The following is a 21,694-nucleotide window of genomic DNA, read 5'->3' as shown; positions in this document are numbered from 1 at the left end:
ATATATATATATATATATATATATATATATATATATATCCAGGTAGACCAGTTAGCCAGGGTTCCCAAACTCCTCAATCTGTACTGTGGAACTTTCTGTCTCTCATATGTGCACCATTAAAACCATGTTGTCATGGGTTCTGTAAAAATGCTGTGTTGTTACCACCTGCATTCTGAGATGAACACACAGGAGTGAGCAAAACTCACTACACACCTAACTTGTCAGCTCTGAGGTTAGTAGGTAACCCTATCACCCCATAGACAGTAAGCGCTGGTATAAGCCATCTTCACAATACACACCTCCAAAAAGTAAGCCTGCCTTCTCTCTGCTTCTGAATACCATTTGAATATCCAAAGCTACATAAGACCAAAAGCAACTATCCTCACTCCAAGGAAGACCATTTTCAGGGATAAATATTTCATGCTGTTCTGTGCAGAGTCAAAGCTATTACATTTTGGGATAGATGAGAAAAGTTCTTACCTGAGCACAGCTAAATTTTTTAATGTTTCTCCAACTCGAGGATGCATCCGCCCCAAGCTGTCTTCATAAATCTTTAATGCTCTTTCATATAGTGGCAGAGCTTCACTGTGCTTTTTCTTATTTAAAAAAAAAAAGTAACAGTGCTCACTTAACACGATGTTTCTAAAATTAATATATTCTATACTGTTCTGACCTACTTTGGTAAGCACTTTGAAAATCTTAATATCCTTCTAAGAGATGCAAGGAAACATTATTTTATGGACAATCATAATTGAAGAAGCAAAATAATAGAACATAAAAACTCTTAAGTTTTAGACAGGGCTTAGTAACAGTCTGACTCAATTCTGTAATATAAGCACGAGCCTGCTTACTGTCTGGTGGGCACTCACACAGATGCTCTGAGACTGGCCTGTGACTAGATGACAGAGATCTGGTGGGCACTCACACAGATGCTCTGAGACCGGCCTGTGACTAGATGACAGAGGTCTGGTGGGCACTCACACAGATGCTCTGAGACCGGCCTGTGACTAGATGACAGAGGTCTCAGAAGGTGGAAAGCAAACCTGGTCTGAACTCAGCAGTCAGCTGGTCTTCTACATTCAGAAAGGAACCAGCTTATAAATCTAACTTTAATAATGTTTGAAATATCTAAAAAGGAGGCATTAGCTGGTAAATAGCATTATATTTTCTTTATTATGCCATTAACCCACATTTATCCATATATATAATACATATAAGATATATGATATAGTAGATAAATACAGAATATATAACAAACATTATATATGCATATATATTACATTCAGATCATTCATTTGTAAACAGTTGGAAGGTAGATCCTTACCATTTGGCTATGAAGGACTGCCAAGTTTACCAAGGCAGTAGCTACACTGGGGTGCTTTGGGCCAAAGGATTTCTGCCGAATTTCAACAGCCAATTCATACAGAGGTACAGCTTTGTCAACTCTTCCCTTAAAAACAAAAGTACAAACTAACAAAATATTAAAGCAATAAATGCTCTCTGATCAGAGCATCCTTCAGAAATAAAATATATTAAATAAAGTTGCAGAAGCATTTTCTATAGCTGGTCATGCCTATAGGCAACTGAAAATTCACTATAATATTTAAAGGAAGCTGTTGGGAACACAGAGATTATCTGATAATTTGGAAAGATAGTTTGCACTTTATTTACTCATCCAGTGTTTCTAGCAAAAGAAAAGTCCAGTTGTATAGGTCTGCTGTTGTTCTTAACTCAAGGAGGCATCCAAATAAATTCATGTCCCACCAACTGCCGAGTCCCCTTGAGGGTTTCCTTATGATTTCTTTTAACTGAGAAGCTGGCCTGAGAACAGCATGTTCCCTTCTTATACATGACCTTCTGTTTTGTTTTGAGCAGATAGAACAATCCAAACTTTACTCCCATGGCAAAGAGCTGATATTTAATTGTAGACAAAATAAAAGAAGAGTGGAATAAAATGTCAATTTTGTAAAACACAAACAAACAAACAAACAAACAAACAAGTTACCTTCTATAGCTCTGGCCACTGGGTGATTTGGTGTATTTTGGTTAACAGCAAGTAAAGTAAGGGGAATTTGTAAATTCCTGAGATACTATAAAAACAAGATCTCATTCCTAATGTTGATAAAATGGGCTGTATTTGAAAGAAACTCATTTGCAATGCCGATGCTGGATTTGTAGCTGGGATGTATTTTCAGAAAACCAAATCAGTATCTTAATTGAGTTAAGTCTGAAACAATAGATAACTTCATGTTCTCACTGTTAGAAATTAAATACTTTATTTTAAAAAGCTCACCTGCAATAACCTCCCATCAGGCAACAAACTAACCGGATGGCAGCAGTCCTGGCCTCTCCCGTACATTATAAAGCACACAGACACGGTGAGGGGTACTCACCGTTTTCTTATACAGGATTGCGAGATGCTTCACGGTGTAGGCCAGGGAAGGGTGGTCAGGAGCCAGTGCGCGTCTTCGGATGTCCAGGGCTCGTTCGTACAGCTCCTCTGCTTTCTCATACTGCTTCTTCTCATTGCAGAGAGCTGCCAAGTTATTCAGGGACTGTGCACAGTCTGGATGATCTGGCCCCAGAACCCGTTCCCTCATCTCCAAGGAACGCAGCAGAAACTGCTCTGCTGTCCTAGGAACAAAACCCCAAAATGCCTTAAGCAGTTTGTTCTCTAGAAGTCAGAGTCCTAAGCCCTTAGTGATGTGGAGAACAGAAACACGTTTATTCCTAGACACAGTGAAATGAAGGATTCAGCCCAAAGCCACCCCTCCTCCTTACCACACCCTTCCCCTTTCTTTGCTTCCCATGAGACATCTGTATAATTGCTCAGTTCTCAACTCCATTTCTCCTACATTTTTGGAAACAGCCTTTTAAGGCCTTTCCAGTGGTGCCGAGTGGAAGGCATAGGCATTCGTTCTTTATCCCTTAGGAGTCACTACCAAATAACTGTTGGTAAAAGGAACTTAGGGGAAGCAGATGAAAAAGGTGTTGCATTTTTCTGGGACCTAAATGCACTTGCTTTTCAGACAGGGGAAATGTAGATGTGACGTCTTTTCTAAGTAAACCATAGGGTGAAAGTAGCTGCCCCCACCGACTCTACGAGCTCCTCGCTGGTCTGAAGTTGCTTCTGTGGGTCTCCCGTATAATGCCAGCATTGACTTGCTTTCTGTAACCATGAAGGCCGTGCTAGAGGAGCTGCCGAGTAATGCTTAGCTTCAGAAGCAACGTGGAAAGGAAATGGCTACACAACATTAAGTGTGTGAATGTTCATAACCCAAACCAAATAGGGAATTGGCAAAGGTTTATTTTTCCCCAACCTTGGACTTGACAGACAGGTAAAACAGCTTCCCACCAAAGAGGCACAGTGGATACTCAACCGCATTGTGAATGCCACGATACTCACTCGAGATTGTTTTGAAGGTAGTAGAGGACACCCAGTTCATTGAGGGTGCGGGCGTTCTCAGGCTTGTCCTTGCCCAAGGTGAGCTCTTCCAACTGCAGAGCCCGCCTGCGTAGTAGGGCAAACCCATACTGCAATAACAGAAACACAAGCACTGAGTGGCAGCCTCGACTCTGGAGGCATACACCCTTGTCCTGACAAAAGGCTTTCTTAAATCTAGATACCAGTTGTAAGTAACGTACTGACGACACTGAGGAGCATGTGTGTTGACTTCTAAATGGAACCATGTTCACACATTCATTCAGCGCTATCTTGTGAAAACCGTTCATGATGTATTCTAGCATGGTATATGTCAAAGTACTTCAAACAAGACTAGGACCTAGCTCACTGATCTTTAACTCCAGCTGCACTCAGACACATCAGGTCCTTCTGTATAGAGCAACTTATAGTTATTGTTTTATAATCATGCATGTGTGCACACAGGAGCACGTGAAAGCAGAGGGCACCTTCCGGTGGTGCCTCAGTTGCCATCCACCTTATTTTTACAATGGTGTCATTCACTGGGACCTGGGGGTCACCAATGAGGCTAGGAAAGTCACAGGGACCCCCGAGTTTGTACTTCCCCAGTGCTGGGATTATAAGCGTGTCAGCATGGCAGCCTTTTTTTTATTATTATTATTAATGCGGGGCCTGGAATCTAATTCAGACCCTCATGCTTGTACAGCAGGCACTATACCAACTGACCATCTCAGTCCCACAGACAGAGAATTAGTAAGCCAAACTACATTTAGGATTTTATCAGCAACTTAGAAACATTTGAAACGCTTGCTTAAAGGAAACAGTTCTTCCCACCTGAATCTCACAGAAGATGCTATTAAATTTCTATGTCCTTTCCTAATTCTTCACAGAGGAGAATCACAGTAGCCCGAAACAAGGCCTTCCAGAGTGCCCCTTCTGCTGAGCTTTGTAACTCAAAAGCCCTCTGGGTTGCGATGCTCTACAACACCTCTCTCAAACTGTGGTTATAAATGAAAGGAAGACGCCAACCAGTGCCTTTCTAGTAGTCGCTTAAAGCCTGAAGCGCTCCTGTGCAAGGTTTATGTGCTCATGATATTCGACCTCATCTTCCCCTCAGGGTCAAGGGGCAACAGGAACGGGGTCTCATTACCAGGCTGCCTTTTCTCCTGGTGGCTTGCTGACGAATTAGAACTGATTTTTTCCTAAAATGTTCAGCTTGTTCATACCTTCAAAAAAAAAATGAGAGAAAAAGAAGGTATGAAGAGGGAGAGTGGAGGGAGAGAGGGGAGAGAGGGAAGAATGGGTGGAGAGAGAGAGAGAGAGAGGATGAATGGTCATGATTTCAGGGAACTACAAACACTGACACAGTGCACAGAGGTTCTGACTGTCAAATACAACGTAGGCTGGGGTGGCTCATAGAGTTCAGAGTCTCTGAGGAAACTCACACAGGTCTCCATAATGCTCACATGTAATTGTTTTAAACCGACTTCATGCAGTCAGAGTCTCCAGCAGTCTAACTCAGGGAACATCCCAATGTTCAGTTTGCAGTGGGCACCTTTTATCTGGACAGGCTAATTTTTGGTTAGCCATAAATGCACAAATCTAGGCAAAATTAGTGTGAACCAATACTTACAGAAGTTAAAAAGAAAAACTTTCAGGAAGTCTTCCTAACGGTGGAGGAAGAGAAAGAATTTCTGAGAGTGCAAGAGATGCCACTCAGTAGGTGCCCAGTAAGTACAAGAGCTTTAAAAAGTATGTTGTCTTCCTCATATGGTATCAGGGACCACACCCAGGGCCATACACAAGCTAGGCAAATGCCCTGTTGCTGAGGTACGCCCTCGCTTTAAAAGCCTTTTTATTGTACTCTGGATCAGCCAGTGTTTCCTACAAATGGTGTGTAGTTGATATTTTAGGCTTTGTGGGCTTTGGGGTTTGTGTCAAAACTAAGAAAACCTTCCGTTGAAGCAGAGGCGACCATAGACAATATGCAAATAAAAAATATGGATGGGAGACAATAAAACCTTCTTGCCAAACTGGACTCGGCCACCAAGAATGGCTCGTGGTCCCTGTAGGATAATGTGTTCAGCATTACAGTGAAGCCTGGCGGAAGAGCTGAAACTACATCACCTCAAAGCTCATGTTCCATCCTCCATGCATCGTCAATGAAAAAAAAAACCTGGGAATTTTATTTTTCTTTGTGTATCCCATGAAGACCAGGAAATACCGTCTGACCATGATGCGGAGGATAAGGAAAATAAACAGCCGCAAAGCAAAGCCTCCTACTTCTATACATTAGAAACACCCACTCGCTTCGTGAGATCCAAGGGTGAGTCATCTCAGACTTACTTGTTTTGTTTGTGGTACAAAGTCGCGAGCGCCTCAAGTTCCCGAGCAGCGTGCGGATGGTCTGCACCGTAAGCGTTTTCTGAGATCTCCAAGGCCTGTTTATATAGCTGCTCCGCTTCGCCGAACTTCTTCCACTGCACGTACACACCGGCCAGTTGGTGGAGGGACTGGGCTACTCTAGGGTGATCGGGATCTAAGGCTGTCTCCCGAATTTCTAGGGACCTCTGCAAAGGCACCACGGCCTGGGAATAAAGGCGTGAGAGAGGTTGATCAAACGCAGCAATTCAACACCACAGATCTCAGCGCCCACAAATGAAAAAAACCTCCTGTCCTGGAAGGAGAGACGCGTAAGCATGGGGAGCCATCCTGCCTTTGGGTCCATTGAGGCTACCTGACTGAGAAGTCCTAGGTCCTTCAGAAACCGGCCGAGGGTTTCATACAGGTCGGCTAGGCACAGCATGTTCTCCTCGCCTTCGCAGTTCTCATACTGCTTCAGTGATTCAAAGTACTCGGTCGCCATGGCACCTTTGTCTTTGCCAACAAACTGCCAGTAACTCAGCAACTCGGCGAAGTGTCCTCTGTTCCAACAGACAAGGTTAGCTTAATGGAAAACATACTTTAAAACCCACAGCAAATGAAAATGCTGGAATTCCTTCCTACAGAGCCGTAGGCAGTTTATGCAGAGGCAAGTATTACACAGGGACAGTGAGGCCAGGCTTGCACTGCCATCCATCCCACTGCTCCTGGCTGCGGTGTCTGCAGCAGGCTGTCTGACTTCTCACCTCTCACCACTGTCTGTACAGAAAGGGTTACCAGCGCCACCTGCTGCTGTCTGAGTGCATAGCACCCGGGAAGGCCTTTGCAATGCTGGCCGCTGTGGCTAAAGATCTTGCTTTGTCCCTGATGCTGATTCACTGGAATCCCTGGTAGGCATTTTCATGCTCAGGTTAGCTCAGCTCACCTCCAAATCATTTTAAATGATGGGAGTTAAGTAGCAGAAACTAGCGAAACAGGTCAGCTCCCATAGTATATCCACCTCGTGATTGCCCTGAGGAACTGGGGAAAACGGAACAGTGTTCATTTACATGTGATGTTTGCAGGAGGGTGAGAAAGATGCCAGGCCAAAAGACCAAATGTGAATTCACAGGACTCACAGGCAGCTTACATGGAGCTCAGCAGGTCCAACGATGAAATTTGTGAGTGTCTGCTCTGGGGCAAATCAAATTATAGACCTATTTCTAAATTTCTAAGTGAGGTAGAAAACAAACAAAAAAATCCTTCCTGAGGCTTAGTAGGTGAGAAGTCCAGTTTAAAAAAGGGGGGGAGCAGTTAGCCATTAACAAATTCAAATGTATCTAAAGAGGCAACAGAAGTAACATTGTAGAACAATGTTAATCAATTGTAGAATCAATTTACATTGATCTGGGTCAGATTCCACTGGGAACCCAGAATCTGGTTAGAAGTGACACTTGTGAGAGACCTGGCGGCCTGGAGAAGCTGAGGTTAGGAATAATTTATCTGCACGATTTAAAATCTGCTTAAATGTAAGAATAATGTATAATATTGCCCTGGGATCACTCTAGTTGATTTTTGAAAAGCAGCAAAATTCTTCTTCCCTGGACAAAGAAGATCTCATGACAATTTATAAACTATCATGGAATCCCCGCCCCCCACACTCCCCCATCTCCCATTGTTTGTATTTCAGGTGCTACTGAAACTACTCTGACTTTAAAGTTTAAAACAATTCCATTTTACCAGTGTTGTTAGGTAAAACAACTAGCTATTTACTCTGTCCCTCCAGGAAGAGATCTAGAAGGCTGCGGACCTTTTGTAAAGGTTCTGAGACACGAAGAGGTTGAGGAGGCAGCTGTGCAGCTTCTGTTTGCTTCCCTGCTGCTGGAAGAGCCACGGGAGTTCATCTGCGCTTCTCCAGGTCACTCTGTCCTGACTGTGAGAGGGAGGAGACCACACAGTGAGACCTTTGGCAACAGAGGCCTCCGATGGCTTCAGGAGACTACTGGAGGGAGACAAACACACTTAACTACTGTTTTTGACTCTAGTATAATCCAAAGCCACGAAAGCTAGGCAAATACCAGAAATGTTTACCATCTTCACTGAGACAAGCCCCTGATACTTTAGACCAGACTCTTCCACAGGCTGATATGAGGAAGGAGCTAGAACATTGAAACATTGAAAGGCTTATGAGAGTGAAAGTCCCAGCACATTAAAGGCGTTTTCCTAAATGAAGGAAAAAGAAAGAAAAAAACCACAAACAAACAAAAACACAAAAACGAAAACAACAACCCCCTAAAACAAAACCAAAAGCCCAAAAAAACCCCTCAAACAACCTTCTAAGGACCTGAATATACATACACAGAGATGTGCGTGTGTCTGAGAGAGAGAATGCACATGTGATGTATATTTTTAATCATTCAAATAGAATATAAATAAAGACAATAAATTGATCAATGTCATTTAAAGTGTCTTCTTTATCATAATAACAAAAGATTTCCATAAAATGGCATTTTGCTCTTGATATTAATATGGGATAAGGAAAGGATAAATTTCTTCAGGTAATAATTATAGTTTTACTTTTTTTTCCAGTACGTGGGATTGAATCCATATTTGGCATATATTATGTAGCCACTGGGCTTCCTTCCCTGCCTCTATCTGTCTATCTATCTATCTATCTATCTATCTATCTATCTATCTATCTAATGTTGAAATAGGGAAGAGCTCTTAAAGCTTTGTAGGTTAGCCTTGAACTCAGTAGCCCAGACAGACTTTAAACTTGCAATCCTTCTGCCTCAGTCTGCCTAGTAACTGGTATCACAGGCATGTGTCTGTCACCTGACCTGGCTGAAGTTTACACTTCAACTTATAAGCAAAGGAAGAGCAACAAGAACACAAAGGCAGGGTGGCAGAAGAACAGGGCAGGCATTGCTGATACCTGAGCTGCGATGTAAAATAGTTAATTAGCTTTTGCCTATATGAAGAAACGAGGTCGGGGTCCTCCATGTACTCCAGCCTCACTGTTTCCCAGGCCTGGGAAAGGAAGAAAAGAATAGTGTTTCTATTAAGTCATTATACATCTGACAGTGGATTTGCAAAAAGCAACGTATAATTCTTTCATTTCTATAGTTATATAGTAGGAACAGCCCTACAGTGCTTTAAAATTTAGGATAAACTGATGTGATACGCTTAATTTAAGTGCATTGAAAAGGCAACTCAAAAGAGCAAATTATATCCACGTCGTATGTGACAGAGGAGCATGGCTGTGACGTGACAAACATTCAACAGTGACAGGGAGGATGCTGTGATCTTGGGTGAGAGAATTCACACACAACTTGGTCACGGCGCTATACGAGACAGGGTTTCTACTAGCCAGTCCTCTCTGAAGATTTACAAGGATGAGGCACATGGCAAGTCTGACACCTTCAAGGGCCATCCCCAGTTTCTTCACTGCTTTGGGACAACTTAGAATTTACCCAGCACTGGGCAGACCGCTCCTGAGCCAGGGAGAGTGGCTATAAAAAAAGGCTGACTCTCATCTTTGTTTGCATTCCTAGGAGGAAATTCCCTTTTTGATTTTGCTTCATATGTTTTGTGAATGGAATTTTTAAAAAACATTTTATGTGTAACATGTAACAGGACAGATAATCTCTTATTTTTTTTTCTTTTGAGTTTTTGAGATTTGTCTCGTGCTATGTCACCTAGGATGGCTGCAGATTCACTAAGGTCCTGCCTCAGCCTCCCAGAACTGTAGGCAGGTGCCACCACACCTGGCTCCTCTTAATAAATGTTGTGGGTTTTGAGACAACAAAAACCTCTGCTATGTAGTCTAGCCTGGACTGTATGCTTTCATACAGCCCAGGCTAGACTACATAGTAGAGGCTAGTCTTGACCTCCTGATCCTCCTGCCTTTACCTCCCAGGTACTAGGATAATGGTGGACCTGTGTCACTGAGACTGGCTCCTTTTATTAAAACTGAACCACATGCCATTGTTAATTATAGAGACAACATGTTACAGCAGACCCTTAGAACTAAAGCATTTTGGGTAATAGCTGCTGCATGAAGGCACTACCCGTGCTTAGTGCTGGACAGGTTTCACATGCAATTTAAAGCCGTTCCAAATAAATCGTAACGGCAAACTTTAGGTTTTGAGGTTGACATCTGAAATGTTTAAAATAACATAGCATAATATAGCATGGAATGCTAAAGTGATACCTATAAGTAAAAAAAAAAACCTTTTTATTAAAAAGACACTTGAAATAACATTTACCTGTAGATGTTGAAGTCTAAGCAGGCCACAGCTGTAAGTCAGCAGATGCATTTTGTGTAAACTGTGGATGATGGGGGTCAAAGAGGCCCAGGACATCTCTGGATACAGCTCCATGAGCTCTGACTCACTCACGCCATTGTGACTAACGTTGATGAGGCAGAGAATCTAGACGGAGGACAGAGCACACAGGGACCACAGGCTACTTCAGAAATCACGCCCAAGAATTTATAAAACCCTTTAACCCTTTTAACACTTATTGAGGTTTTACCCAGACTTTGCCTCAAGAAAAGAAAGTAGAGAAGCAACCGAGGAAGACATCCTGATGCCAGCTTCTGACCTTCACACATGTACACACTGGCAAGTACATTCCTCATAGATACACCCGTATATGCATGCAGATGTCACATACACGGCAACTCATGTGAACACACACACACACACACACACACACACACACACACACGGAAAAAAGACAACTTTGCTCAGCAAAATGTCAAAGCTTTTCTTTCATCTTAAAGTTCTAAGACAATTTATCAATGGGGAAGAAAAACAAAAGAGAAAAAAGAAAAAGAACCCTGTGGGTTCAGGGCACTTCACCTGTGTCATCCACTCTTTATCCCTGTCACTTGGCATGGACTCCCGGACGTGGTGGAGAACGAGTCTGTACAGTGACACCGTATCCTGACACTGCAGGCACTGATGAAGGGTTTCAGCTAAGTGACCCGCTCTCCCGGCACTGTGGGAATTGAGAACAGGCTGAATTTCATGTAGACTGCCAATATCTGTGAAGAATCTGGAGCACATAAAACAATGACCTCTATTTTTGTGCTGCAACTCATAATGGGAATTCAATAAAAATACAGAAAGACGATAGTATTCCAGGCTGCTGGAGCAATTTGGTTTATTTTATCATTTAATTCATTTCAATAGACGTGCTGACAGTTAATTTATGTCAAGCAATTAGTGTTCACTGTGGACTATAAAAACAAGTAAGGGTTGGCTCTTACCCTCCACCATGCCACCTTCTGCAGGATACAGGGCATAACAAAGAACACTGTTAGCCATGCATTCCAAAATTGTATGGAACCAGGATTTTGAGAACACTAGGGTAAACTAAAGAAATTTGGTAAACAAGCCAGGACTGGTAGTTCGAGTGTGTAGCCCTAGCTCCTGGGGGGCAAGGCAGGAACATTCCAAGTTTAAGACTTGCCTAGGGGACAGAGTGAGCTCGGCCTCACAACTTAGTGAGAAGCCACCTCAGAGGCGCGGCATTCGCCAGGCATGCAGAGCGCTACAGGCTCAGGCCTATGTACTGCAAAATAAATAAACTGAGTAAATACAGGTGACATACATGCACATTCCAGGCATTAGAAATGGGGATATAACCTAGCAGGAGAGTGCTCACCCTTGTCCAGCCCTGGGTCCAATCTTTAGCAAAAAAAAAAAAAAAAAAAAACCAAACTAAACATACACTATAACAACTCCACTGCACAAAAGTTTCTTTTTTAAATATAGAAATGGTTCACAGTCCCTTGTAAGATAAGATTTTTATAGAAACTTGATATCAAAAAAACAAATAGTCCAATTAAAAAAAATGAGGTACAGATCTAAACAGAGAAGTCTCAGTAGAGGAAACTCAAATGGCTGAGAAACACTTAAAGAAATGTTCAATGTCCTTAGACATCAGAGAGGTACAAATCAAAACTACTTCGAGTCTATCATAAACCTGCCAGAATGACTAAAATACAAAACACAAGTGACAGCACATGCTGGTGAGGATGTGGAGCAAGGGGAACACTCCTCCATTGCTTGCGGGAGTGAAAACTTGTACAACCACTATGGAAATCAGTATGGCAGTCCTCAAAACGATGAGAATCAATCCGGCTATGTCACTCTTGGGTATATCCCCAAAGGACATTTCATCCTACCACAAGGACACTTGCTCAACAATGTCCATTGCTGCTCTAGTCATAATAGCCAGAAACTGGACATACCTAAATGTGCCTCAACAGAAGAATGGATTAAAAAAAAAAAGTGGTACATTTACACAATGGAGTATTACTCAGCTCTTAAAAAAGTGACATCATGAAAATTTCAGGAAAATGGATGGAACCTAAAAAACAAATTTTGAGTGAGGTAATTCAGATCCAGAAAGATAAATATGGTAGGTATGCACTTACATCTGGATATTGGCCATTAAACAAATGATAACCAAGCTACAATCCATAGACCCAGAGAGGTTAGACACAGAAGAAGGGACTAGGGAGGACACATGGATCTCCCTGGGAGAGGAAAATAGAATAGATTTTATGGGTGGGCTGGAGCCTGAGGGTGAGGGTGGGAGACAGATGAAAATGGGAGGACCAGGTGGGAGAAGGAATTGAGGGAGGGAGGGAGGGGGAGAGGCAGACAGAACTGAAGGACATCTGAGTGGTGGTATGGAACCTAGCACATTGTAAACTTCCTACAATATATGAAGGTGACCCCAGTGAAGTCTCCAAAGAATGAGGGAGACAGAACCCGTACTAGCCATCTCTTGTCACCAAACAAAGCCTCCAGTGCCAGGATTCATCCAATTGAACTGTTGGCCAAAAGGGTTCCATGGAAATCCCAAACAACCTAGGCTTTTGCCAAGACAATAGGTTGCTCTCCACTGTCAGCAAGACCCCATTTGCTAAAGACAACACTCACATAACTCATTGAACAGAGAGAGGTCGAGCTGGTGCCTACACAGAACCCTCATCCCCATGGTGTAGTGTCTATGACATGGAAAGGTACTCTGCCAGCTACCAAAAGAGAAAAGTAAACCCCACCCTAACCACAAAACCTTTGATTACTAACCTGTCCTGCCTGAAAAAAATATGCCATGGTAATAGTGGCAAAAACCTTGAGGGACTAACCAATCAATGTCTGCTTTGACTTAAGGCCTGCTCCATGAGTTGAAAGTCAGACCTGACACTGCTTGGGTGATCAAGAACCAGAGTCGAGATAGTCCAGAGACCTAGGGTAAAACGTAACAATAAAATGACTCCCAGTGATATTTTGCTATTCACATAGATTGGCGCCTTGCTCAGTCATCAGAGAGGTTTCTTCCTGAGGCAGACGGGAACAAATACAGAGACCCACAGCCAGACATTACACACAGAGAGATCTTGGGACACACAGCTCTAAACTAAGTGTCTCCATCAAATTAATCCCCTCAGAGCTCAGGGAACCCCATGAGAGAAAAGGTAGGAGTGGGGGAGTCAGAAGGGGTGGAGGACACTAGGAGAACAAGACCTCCTAAAACAACTAAGCAAAGGTCATATGAACTCGGAGACAGAAGTAACAGCAGATGTCCAGCCTCAGGGCAGCATCAGTCCGCACCAGGTCCTCGGCATATACAACTATAGCTTTTAGCTTAGAACTCTGATGGGACTTCTGAATATGTGGACCAGCGGCCTCTGATCCTCTTGGAGCTCCTTTTGTTTTTCTGTTGGCTTAGCTTGTCCAACCTCAATGGTATGATGGTTTTCATTTTACCTTACTATATTTTATATTGCTGAATTTTGTTTTTATCTCCTAGAAGTCTGTTCTTTTCTAATGAGAGAAAAAAGGGGGTGGTTCTGGATGGAAAAGGAGGTGGAGAGGAACTGGGAAGAGGAAAGGGGGGGGGAACTGTATTCAGATGACAATGTGTGAGAAAAGAATCTATGTTTAATAAAAGGAGAAGGATAGGTTCTTGCAATCAACACCATCCAGTTGTACGGAGAGGAATCGCACCAGGTACAGTATCTATTACCACAAACAACAATGGAAAGCCTGGATAGGACACGCCACAGGAAACTTAATTGTGTAAGATTTTCTTTTCATTTCAGATTTGGTGTTCAAAGTGAGAACATGGAATTAAGAGACAGGAAAGTTAGACTCAGTGTTTGTAAACAAGGCTTGTGTTAGGATGATCGCTATTATGACAAATATATATATATATATATATTCCTTTTACATCCCTGGCTGAGGACCATGCAGAGGGAAGCTGTAGAAACCAACGTCCAATAATCAAATGCTTATGAAAGGTGGATTACTGACTGATACAGAAAACAGATATTTATGACTAGATTTGAGAACAGAGACAGAGGAAGGATCCTTCCTGAGTACATCATCTTCGACAATGAGCTACATCCTCACCTTAGTGACACCTTAGAACAGGGAGAAGTCTGAGGCCTGTGAAACTAGTGTGAGCAACCGTCACTTTGCTGAGAGAATGGACTGCAGCAGGATGAACAAGATGAACCCAGGCAGAACCCCACCCAGGGATGATCACTTACCAGGCCATCATCTTGCTGAAAAGGGTGACGTAGAGGGCGTGGCGGGTTGTCGCTGGACGGCAGTGCTGTTCTAGCATCTTCTCCTAAACCAGTTTCCAAACAAAAACAAGTTGAAAGTAAGAAAAGTAGCCTGGGGTCATCATTCCTGAGCCAGCCACAGATGTCTCATCTGAAAGAAACTGTCCCCGATGCTATCAGCGATGTCACAGGGGTAGGTAGTAGAGGGAGTCTGGCTATGACCAGACTTTCAGCTACAGAAGAAAGATGCAGCCTATATAAAAACACTCCTCCTCCTCCTCCTCTTCTTCTTCTTCTTCTTCTTCTTCTTCTTCTTCTTCTTCTTCTTCTTCTTCTTCTTCTTCTTCTTCTTCTCTCCTTCTCCTTCTCCTTCTCCTTCTTCTTCTTTGAATACCTACACTTAATAATATTATATACTCTTCCTTAATGGTAAAATATTTGTATTGCTTCTTCTATATCTGCAATTAAAAACATAATGCCCTGGTGGTGGTGGGTCACACCTTTAATCCCAGCACTCAGGAGACAGAAGCAAGTGAATCTCCATGAGTTAGAGGGCAGCCTGGTCTACAGAGTGAGTTCCAGAACAGCCAGGACTATACAGAGAAACCCTGTCTCAAAATTGAAACAAAGTAAAGCCAAATAAACAAAACAAAACATGCAGACAAACAAAAACCAGGATGGAGGTGATTGGGGAGGTGGCTCAGTGGGTGAAGAGCCAGTTGCACAAGGTCAGATCCCGAGGAACCCGTATTAAAAGGGCGGGCCACAGTTGTGTGCGCTGTAACCCCGCACAGGTGGTTACCTGGAGCTTGCTGGCCATCTAGCTTAGCTAAATGCTGAGGACCAGGTTCAGTGAGACCCTGGCTCAAAGAAAAAAAAAAAAGAACAATAGGGAAGACACCTGACTGCAGCCTCTGGTGTGCACATACATGAGTACAGGGGCATGTGCCTGCAGACACACAGGTATACACACATGCCACGCACACATTTTAAAAGGGAATCAATATTTACCAAAAGAACTACTGAATCCCTAATTTCCTCATGAGAGCAGAGCACATATACAGAATTTTAAGTCTTCCGGCAGAGAGCCGAGAAAGCACTGAGGTGGGAAGGCTCACCTGCTCTCTGCTCAACAGCATGTCCACGGAGCGGCATTCTGCCGTTATTATAGATATGGCATCGCTGGGGCTTAAAGGATCGAGATGCAGTGTAGGCCACAACCTTTCGTTTAAAGAGAAAAAAGAAATCAAATTTATAGCAACACAACAAAGACCATAAGCTAGCATGGCACCCATTATAATCCATTAGATGAAGTTATTTTATACTGTCTTTATAAGATAAACATGGAATCTGTTAATCGAATTATTTAACTCATCCTAAGGCTGATCATCATATCCACCGGTAATCAACAGAGTGCCATAATCGACGCTTATGTTAGCTAGGAGGGGAAACGACTTCAGTTCTACGTCCCTCATGGCAGTAAAAGTAGGCACCAGCACTTGGCGCCTCAGAGGAGAAGTTCAGAATGGTCTCTGTACCCGGCTACTTACAGGGCAAATGACTAGGGTTAGGAAAAATCTTATGCTTGTGTGCAGAGCACAGATATATACACAGACCCATTTACAGATGCATACTGACACAGTGTATGCACATAGCATCAAAGTTCCTTAAGGAGGCATGGTTGGGGAAGAAAGGTTTTCTTGTAATGTTTTCCCCCTGGGTAAAAATAAATAGGCTAAGGAATTCTGTAAGGAATAAATACTGTCTTACAGAATTCGATCTTTATATCACTTTTCTGAGGGTTGTAAAAAAAGGGAGCCTGCATCCTAGAATAACAGGTATCTAGACTGTAATTCCCAGGCTGCCCCACCTCTCCAATTTTCTCACCCCAAAATTTACCTGCCCACTAGACATCATCACTTAGATTTACAATTGGCAACTCAAATTAAACCCACTCAAGAAACAAGCCTACACCATCCCTGCCCCATCCAAGTAAACCTGCCCATCCTCTGGGTCTCCTTTCTCAGCCCATGAAGTCACAACTACCTTTCATTTCTAGGTCCTGAGAGTTTGTAGTCATTTCCATTCCCCCTTTCCTCCTGCCCCAGCTCTAACTTCCCCCCAAGTCTTACAGATGGTGCCTTCTCTTTGAGGCCATCCACCTTTCCCCAGCCTCACTGACATGTACATGGAGACCACAGACACATGTCAGGACCCTTTCCTTGCCTGCCCGTCAAACAACCCCTGTTCTGCAAGTTCTGGGTTTGGCCATACCTCCATGCTGTGGGGCAGGTCTCCACGTTCACAGACACAATGACTCTGACATTCACCGGCAGGGGGTCTATCAGCCACTTCATGTGCTTCTCCACTTGCTTAGGAGCACACAACAGAAGTCAATTTATAATAAGAGCATTTCAGAACAATCCCCATAGCGCTCCAGTGGGATAAAAGTCTCATTACACTTTCCTTATTATTAAGGATACAACTCTTATTTGGGAATGGTTTATCCTAGGTTGGGAAAACACTGTTATCACCAAATTTGAATTCTGGACATTTAAGGAAATGTCTATGCCTTAAAACAAGGTCAAAATAGGCCAGTGGTAACGCAGGCATTTAATCCCAGCACTTGGGAGGCAGAGGTAGGTGGATCTCTGTTAGTTCAGGTGGGGCCAGCCCCACAGAACAAGTTGAGGACACCCAAGGTACACAGAGAAGCCCTATCTCAACCCCATAGATACTTTTTGCTAAGTACACAGATTTACTTGATGCTACTCTCTATAAGCATACCATTATTTTGTCCTTTTGTTTATTTTTTTTTTTAAATTCAGACACTTCTTCCCTGGAATTAAGTAGAAATAAATGGGACAGCATCATCTCCTTCCCTGAAGCTCAGAACTGAGATGCCCGCTACCACCACCGCTGGGCCCTGGTCTCTGAGAACATCTGCTAATAGAAGACGCAGTGAGAGCGGCACCTGGACTTGATCTATGGAATCGATGATGATGATGATGCTGCCCTGATGCCGGGCGGAGAGCTTCTCCAGCCAATGTGGAAATTCCTCCAGAAGCTTAGCGGGATCCAGCGTCAGTGCAGAAACTGCCCAGAGGTGCTGCATCAGCTGCAGGGTGACAAAGTGACAGGGTGACATCACGTGCAAAGTAAATCAGCCGTACTCCACGGTAGCAGGGGGACCTTTCCATCCTCACTGTGTATGGCAGCATTGACTTGCCATGGTGGTGGAATCAAGTACTGGTGTGTGTGTGTCTGTCTGTGTGTCTGTGTGCGCGTGCTTGCATGTGAGGGCCAGAGGGTGATGTTGGGCATCTCCTTCAATTGCTTTTCCACCTTCTTTTTGCAGACAGAGTCTCTTACTGAACCTGGCGTTCACTGACTGGCTAGGCTAGTGGCCAGAAAGTTCCAGGTATCCCCCTGTCTCTGTCCACCCCATCATGCTCTGGTTACAGACATGCATGCTGCCATGCCCAAGTATTAACATGGATGCTGGGGATAGAAACTCAGATTTTATGCTTGTACGGCCAGCACTTTACTGACTGGGTCTTCTTTGCAGACTGTAAGTCATACATATTTTTTAAATTATTTACCTTTATTTTATGTGTATGAATATTTTACCTGCATGTAAGTATGTGTACCATGTGCATGCAGTGCCCATGGAGACCAGAAGAGTGTGTCAAATCCCCTGCGACTGGAGTTACAGATGGTTGTGAGCTGACAGGTGGGTGCTGGGAGCCAAACCTGGGTCCTCTGTAAGAGCAACAAGTGCTCTTGTCCATGGAGTCATTTCTCCAACCCAAGTACTATATTTTAAACCTTTTAAACACAAAACTAAGATAGCTTTTCGTAGGTTGAGTATTCCTTGTGCAAGATGTTTGGCACCAGAAGTGTTTCAGATTTCAGATTTTGGGGCTCTGGGCAATATTCACATACATATAATGAGTGATCTTGGGAACAGGGCTGAAGTCTAAATATAAAAATCATTTATATTTCATACACATGCTTTACAAGTAGCCTGAAGGTAATTCTGAACCTTCCAAAGTGAGCCAGTGTTTTAACTGTGACATGTCACATGAGCTCAGACATGGAATTTTCCACGTGAATTGTCATGCTGATACTCAGAAAGCTTCAGATGTTCCCTGGGGCTGGAGCTCAGTTGTAGAATGCTTGCCCTGCAGGCACAAGACCCCAGTGTTCAATCTTCACTGTTATCAAAGAGTTTCAGATTTTGGGGCAGTTCAGATTTCAAAGTAGTGATGTTCTACCTACAACACCAAAAGTTTGCTTATTATTATTAACTCAGTCCCGAGAGCTTCAGAATCTGCATAACATCCAGATAGCTCCTGACTGCCCACAGTGTACCTTCAGGGTCAGCCGCTTGATAATCAAGGAAGACTCTGAGCTGGTTGACATTGGTCTCCCCACAAAATGAGACAGGATCAGAGTGTTAGGGAAATGCTTCTGCTGCAGCTGAATCCTGAGAGAAAAACACAGGCCTTTTTATAAAGCTGATGGTGGTCTGTTACAGTCCGAAACCACAGATACACAAAGAGCCAGACATCAAACATTGCCCCAGAGTCCTTAATTACATGGTTAGTCACATTGTAACAAATAAGGGGATTAGTGAGCTCACTCTATTTTTAGAACCTTTTAAACTAATTGCCTCATTTTAATTACAAGACGATGTCAATTAACATAAAATGTTAATAAAATAAACATTTAACTAAAAGTCTGCAGTTAGAGGAGGTCGACACAGAAAGACCAGGAGTTTAAGGTCATGCATAGTTACACAGTGAGATTGAAACCAGGCTGGGTTTTGCTACATGAGACCTTGTATCTAAAAAACAAAACAAAACAAAACAAAACAAAACAAACAAACAAACAAAAGAGCAAAGAGAGTGGTTTAACTCCATCTCATCATACCACTTTGATAAAAGAAGGGACTTTCCAGAACCCGGTCCTCCAGAAACCAGGAGGGGTGGGATCGGAGCTGGCGCCACCACCAGATCATCCAGGCGCTGGTAATACTAGGAACAAAGAAAGAAAGAAAGAAACATAAAACAGATGTATATTGTTATCTTATAAGGCTGCATGTGCCTCTGATCATCCTCTGAAAACATGAGAGAAAAGCGTGTGAGAAAACAAACTTGTGGCTGGCCGAGAGTGCCTGCGTGGGCACTGATCTGTACACTGGGGCCTGAATTAGCAAATGGGTCCCATGGCATTGCTGTAACTGAGAGTGTGAGGGGCAGCATGGATTTCAGTGGGGGTTTACAATGTTCAGATGTTTGCTGAAATACTGCAAAGGGTCCATCGTGTGACACTAGAGCCCCTCGACTACAGGAAGTATCCCAGAAGGTTGTGCAAGCCCAGACAGCAACCTTAGATTTGCTGGTCAGATGAAAGAACACGGAGTTCCAGAGTCTGCTTTAGTTTCTAGGGCTAAGAATGGGTCTAAACAAAAGCAGGCTTCTTCTGTTGCTTCCCAAACGTCCTCTACCCCCAAGTTTCCCAGGCTACCTCAAAGAGAAAGGCTAGGATAGACTGCCTGAGATCTTCATGACACTGAGTTCTATGCAAAGTCCAAGAATTCCATTGTTCCTTCCTGAGCTTTCTCCAGCCACACAAAAGTAGCCCACACCCAGAAGACTGTGCTCACAAAAGCAAAATGTCACAATACTTCTTAAGAGTGTCCAGAGCCAGCTTGCCACTGCTGTGCCTATAGACTTCTGACTGACTGTTAGTGAAGTTTTAATATCCGTAATAGCTTGTGGTGGGCCTTAGGCTGGCTTCTTGGCAGTAAAATCTCCAATTCCGTGAAACCATCCTTGGTGTAGTCTTTCTGCTTGTAGTATCTAGGCATGAATCAACTGGCAAGAAACCCCAGTGGTTCTCATAGCAGTGTCTGAAGGAACAGAGGGAGCCCTTTGTTGGTTTATTACCCTATCAATCTCAATGGTTCATGGTTCTACAGAAAATTCACTTAAAGATCTATGGTCCCCACATTGGGGCTTCTTGCTATAAGGGAAACAGCCTCAGATGTGGACCACAGTTCAAATTTATTCCGTGTGTACTCATGGGGAAGTCGTGCCAGACTTCAGTTTCTTCTTCTAATCCATAGTATTAGTACCTCTCTTAAAACAATTGCTACTTGATATTAATTAGCCTCATGCCGGCCACTAAGCTCTGCTTTCGGGTCCTCTTCTGCCTGAGTATTTGCAACATGGCCTATGAGGGCAGTGGTGCTAGCTCTTTTGCATTTAGGGATGAGAGGGTCAAATTCAGAGTGGCCAAGGGGTTTGAGAGAACCAAGCAATAAGCACAGTTTAAATTCTAAGGGCTTTATAAAAATGCAACTGTTTATGTTAACTTCTGTGATTGTCTTTAGAAATTAATTTGTAGACTCAAGTTGAGATGGCTCAGCCCATTAAAGGTGCTTACCACTAAGCCTGACGGCTTGAGTTCAACTCCCAGGACACACATGGTGGACTTGGAGAACCAATTTTCTCCAGGTTGTTCTCCGATAGTCACATATGCACCATGGCATGCCTGTCCTCCCTACCCCCACAATACATAATGCCATACACATTTAAAAACTGGTTTGTAAATCAGTTTAAGTATTTCTTAATTCTGACATGGTTCTTAGAAGAAGTCATGTTGTTAACCAGTTTAGATGTTTATAGATCCTGATTAGATCCAAACTGAACGACTGATCAGTCTATTGCGTGAACTACCAGTTTGCCTCCTGAACGTTTGATGTTTTAATTCTTTTAACAGTTGGGAAGAGCTGAGAGCCCGGTCTCACTATCGTCACATTTCCTAGCCTGATCTGGGTGAGCTGCAGGTGGTAGCATAACAGGTGCATAGCTGAAGAATCTATCATCTATAAAAATGATTGGTGTTCACAAAGATATGTCAACATCACATTGTCTTCCTATGATACAAATCTAAGCACATCTTGACATGGGTTATCCAGCCTTTAGAGCAGGTAACGAACCCGAATATGCTCAGGTGAAAGCATTAGCATATGAAAGCTTTTAAGCTGTAATTTATTATTATTATTAGTTTTAATGGTGAGCGTGTGTGTGTGTATATGCAGGTGTGAGCGCAGTTACATGTGGAGGCCATAAGTTCCCATCCAGTGTGTTCTGCTATTAACCTCCACCTTATTTTAGGAGACAGGGGCGCTCCTTGAGCCCAGATTCACTGATTGGCTAGGCTGACTGACCAATGAGCTGCGGGGATCTGCCCGCGCCTCTTCCCCCCCATAACACTGTCTAGCTGAGATACAAATCGCGGCGGGTCGT

General features: G+C 43.3%; 1 protein-coding gene across 1 annotated transcript in view; it reads right to left on the bottom strand.

Moving 5' to 3' along the window:
- The window catches only part of Nphp3 (nephrocystin 3), a 42,380-nt gene that overhangs the window by 1,971 nt on the left and 18,715 nt on the right, over positions 1–21,694 (bottom strand). Inside the window, exons 10-26 of the mRNA XM_028756669.1 lie at positions 19,311–19,414; positions 18,750–18,864; positions 17,350–17,493; positions 16,650–16,747; positions 15,494–15,596; positions 14,358–14,440; positions 10,648–10,786; positions 10,051–10,215; positions 8,718–8,812; positions 7,593–7,715; positions 6,159–6,345; positions 5,768–6,009; positions 4,572–4,647; positions 3,407–3,534; positions 2,394–2,634; positions 1,325–1,450; positions 481–596 (exon numbers count right to left, since the gene is read on the bottom strand). Of these exons, the coding sequence (XP_028612502.1) occupies positions 481–596; positions 1,325–1,450; positions 2,394–2,634; positions 3,407–3,534; positions 4,572–4,647; positions 5,768–6,009; positions 6,159–6,345; positions 7,593–7,715; positions 8,718–8,812; positions 10,051–10,215; positions 10,648–10,786; positions 14,358–14,440; positions 15,494–15,596; positions 16,650–16,747; positions 17,350–17,493; positions 18,750–18,864; positions 19,311–19,414 (2,285 nt within the window). The remainder of the gene's footprint in view (positions 1–480; positions 597–1,324; positions 1,451–2,393; positions 2,635–3,406; positions 3,535–4,571; positions 4,648–5,767; positions 6,010–6,158; positions 6,346–7,592; positions 7,716–8,717; positions 8,813–10,050; positions 10,216–10,647; positions 10,787–14,357; positions 14,441–15,493; positions 15,597–16,649; positions 16,748–17,349; positions 17,494–18,749; positions 18,865–19,310; positions 19,415–21,694) is intronic.

The sequence above is a fragment of the Grammomys surdaster genome, unplaced genomic scaffold, assembly GCF_004785775.1.
Source record: "Grammomys surdaster isolate TR1022 unplaced genomic scaffold, NIH_TR_1.0 126131, whole genome shotgun sequence".
In the NCBI taxonomy this organism is placed as follows: domain Eukaryota; kingdom Metazoa; phylum Chordata; class Mammalia; order Rodentia; family Muridae; genus Grammomys; species Grammomys surdaster.
This window is presented reverse-complemented; position numbering and strand designations above follow the sequence as displayed.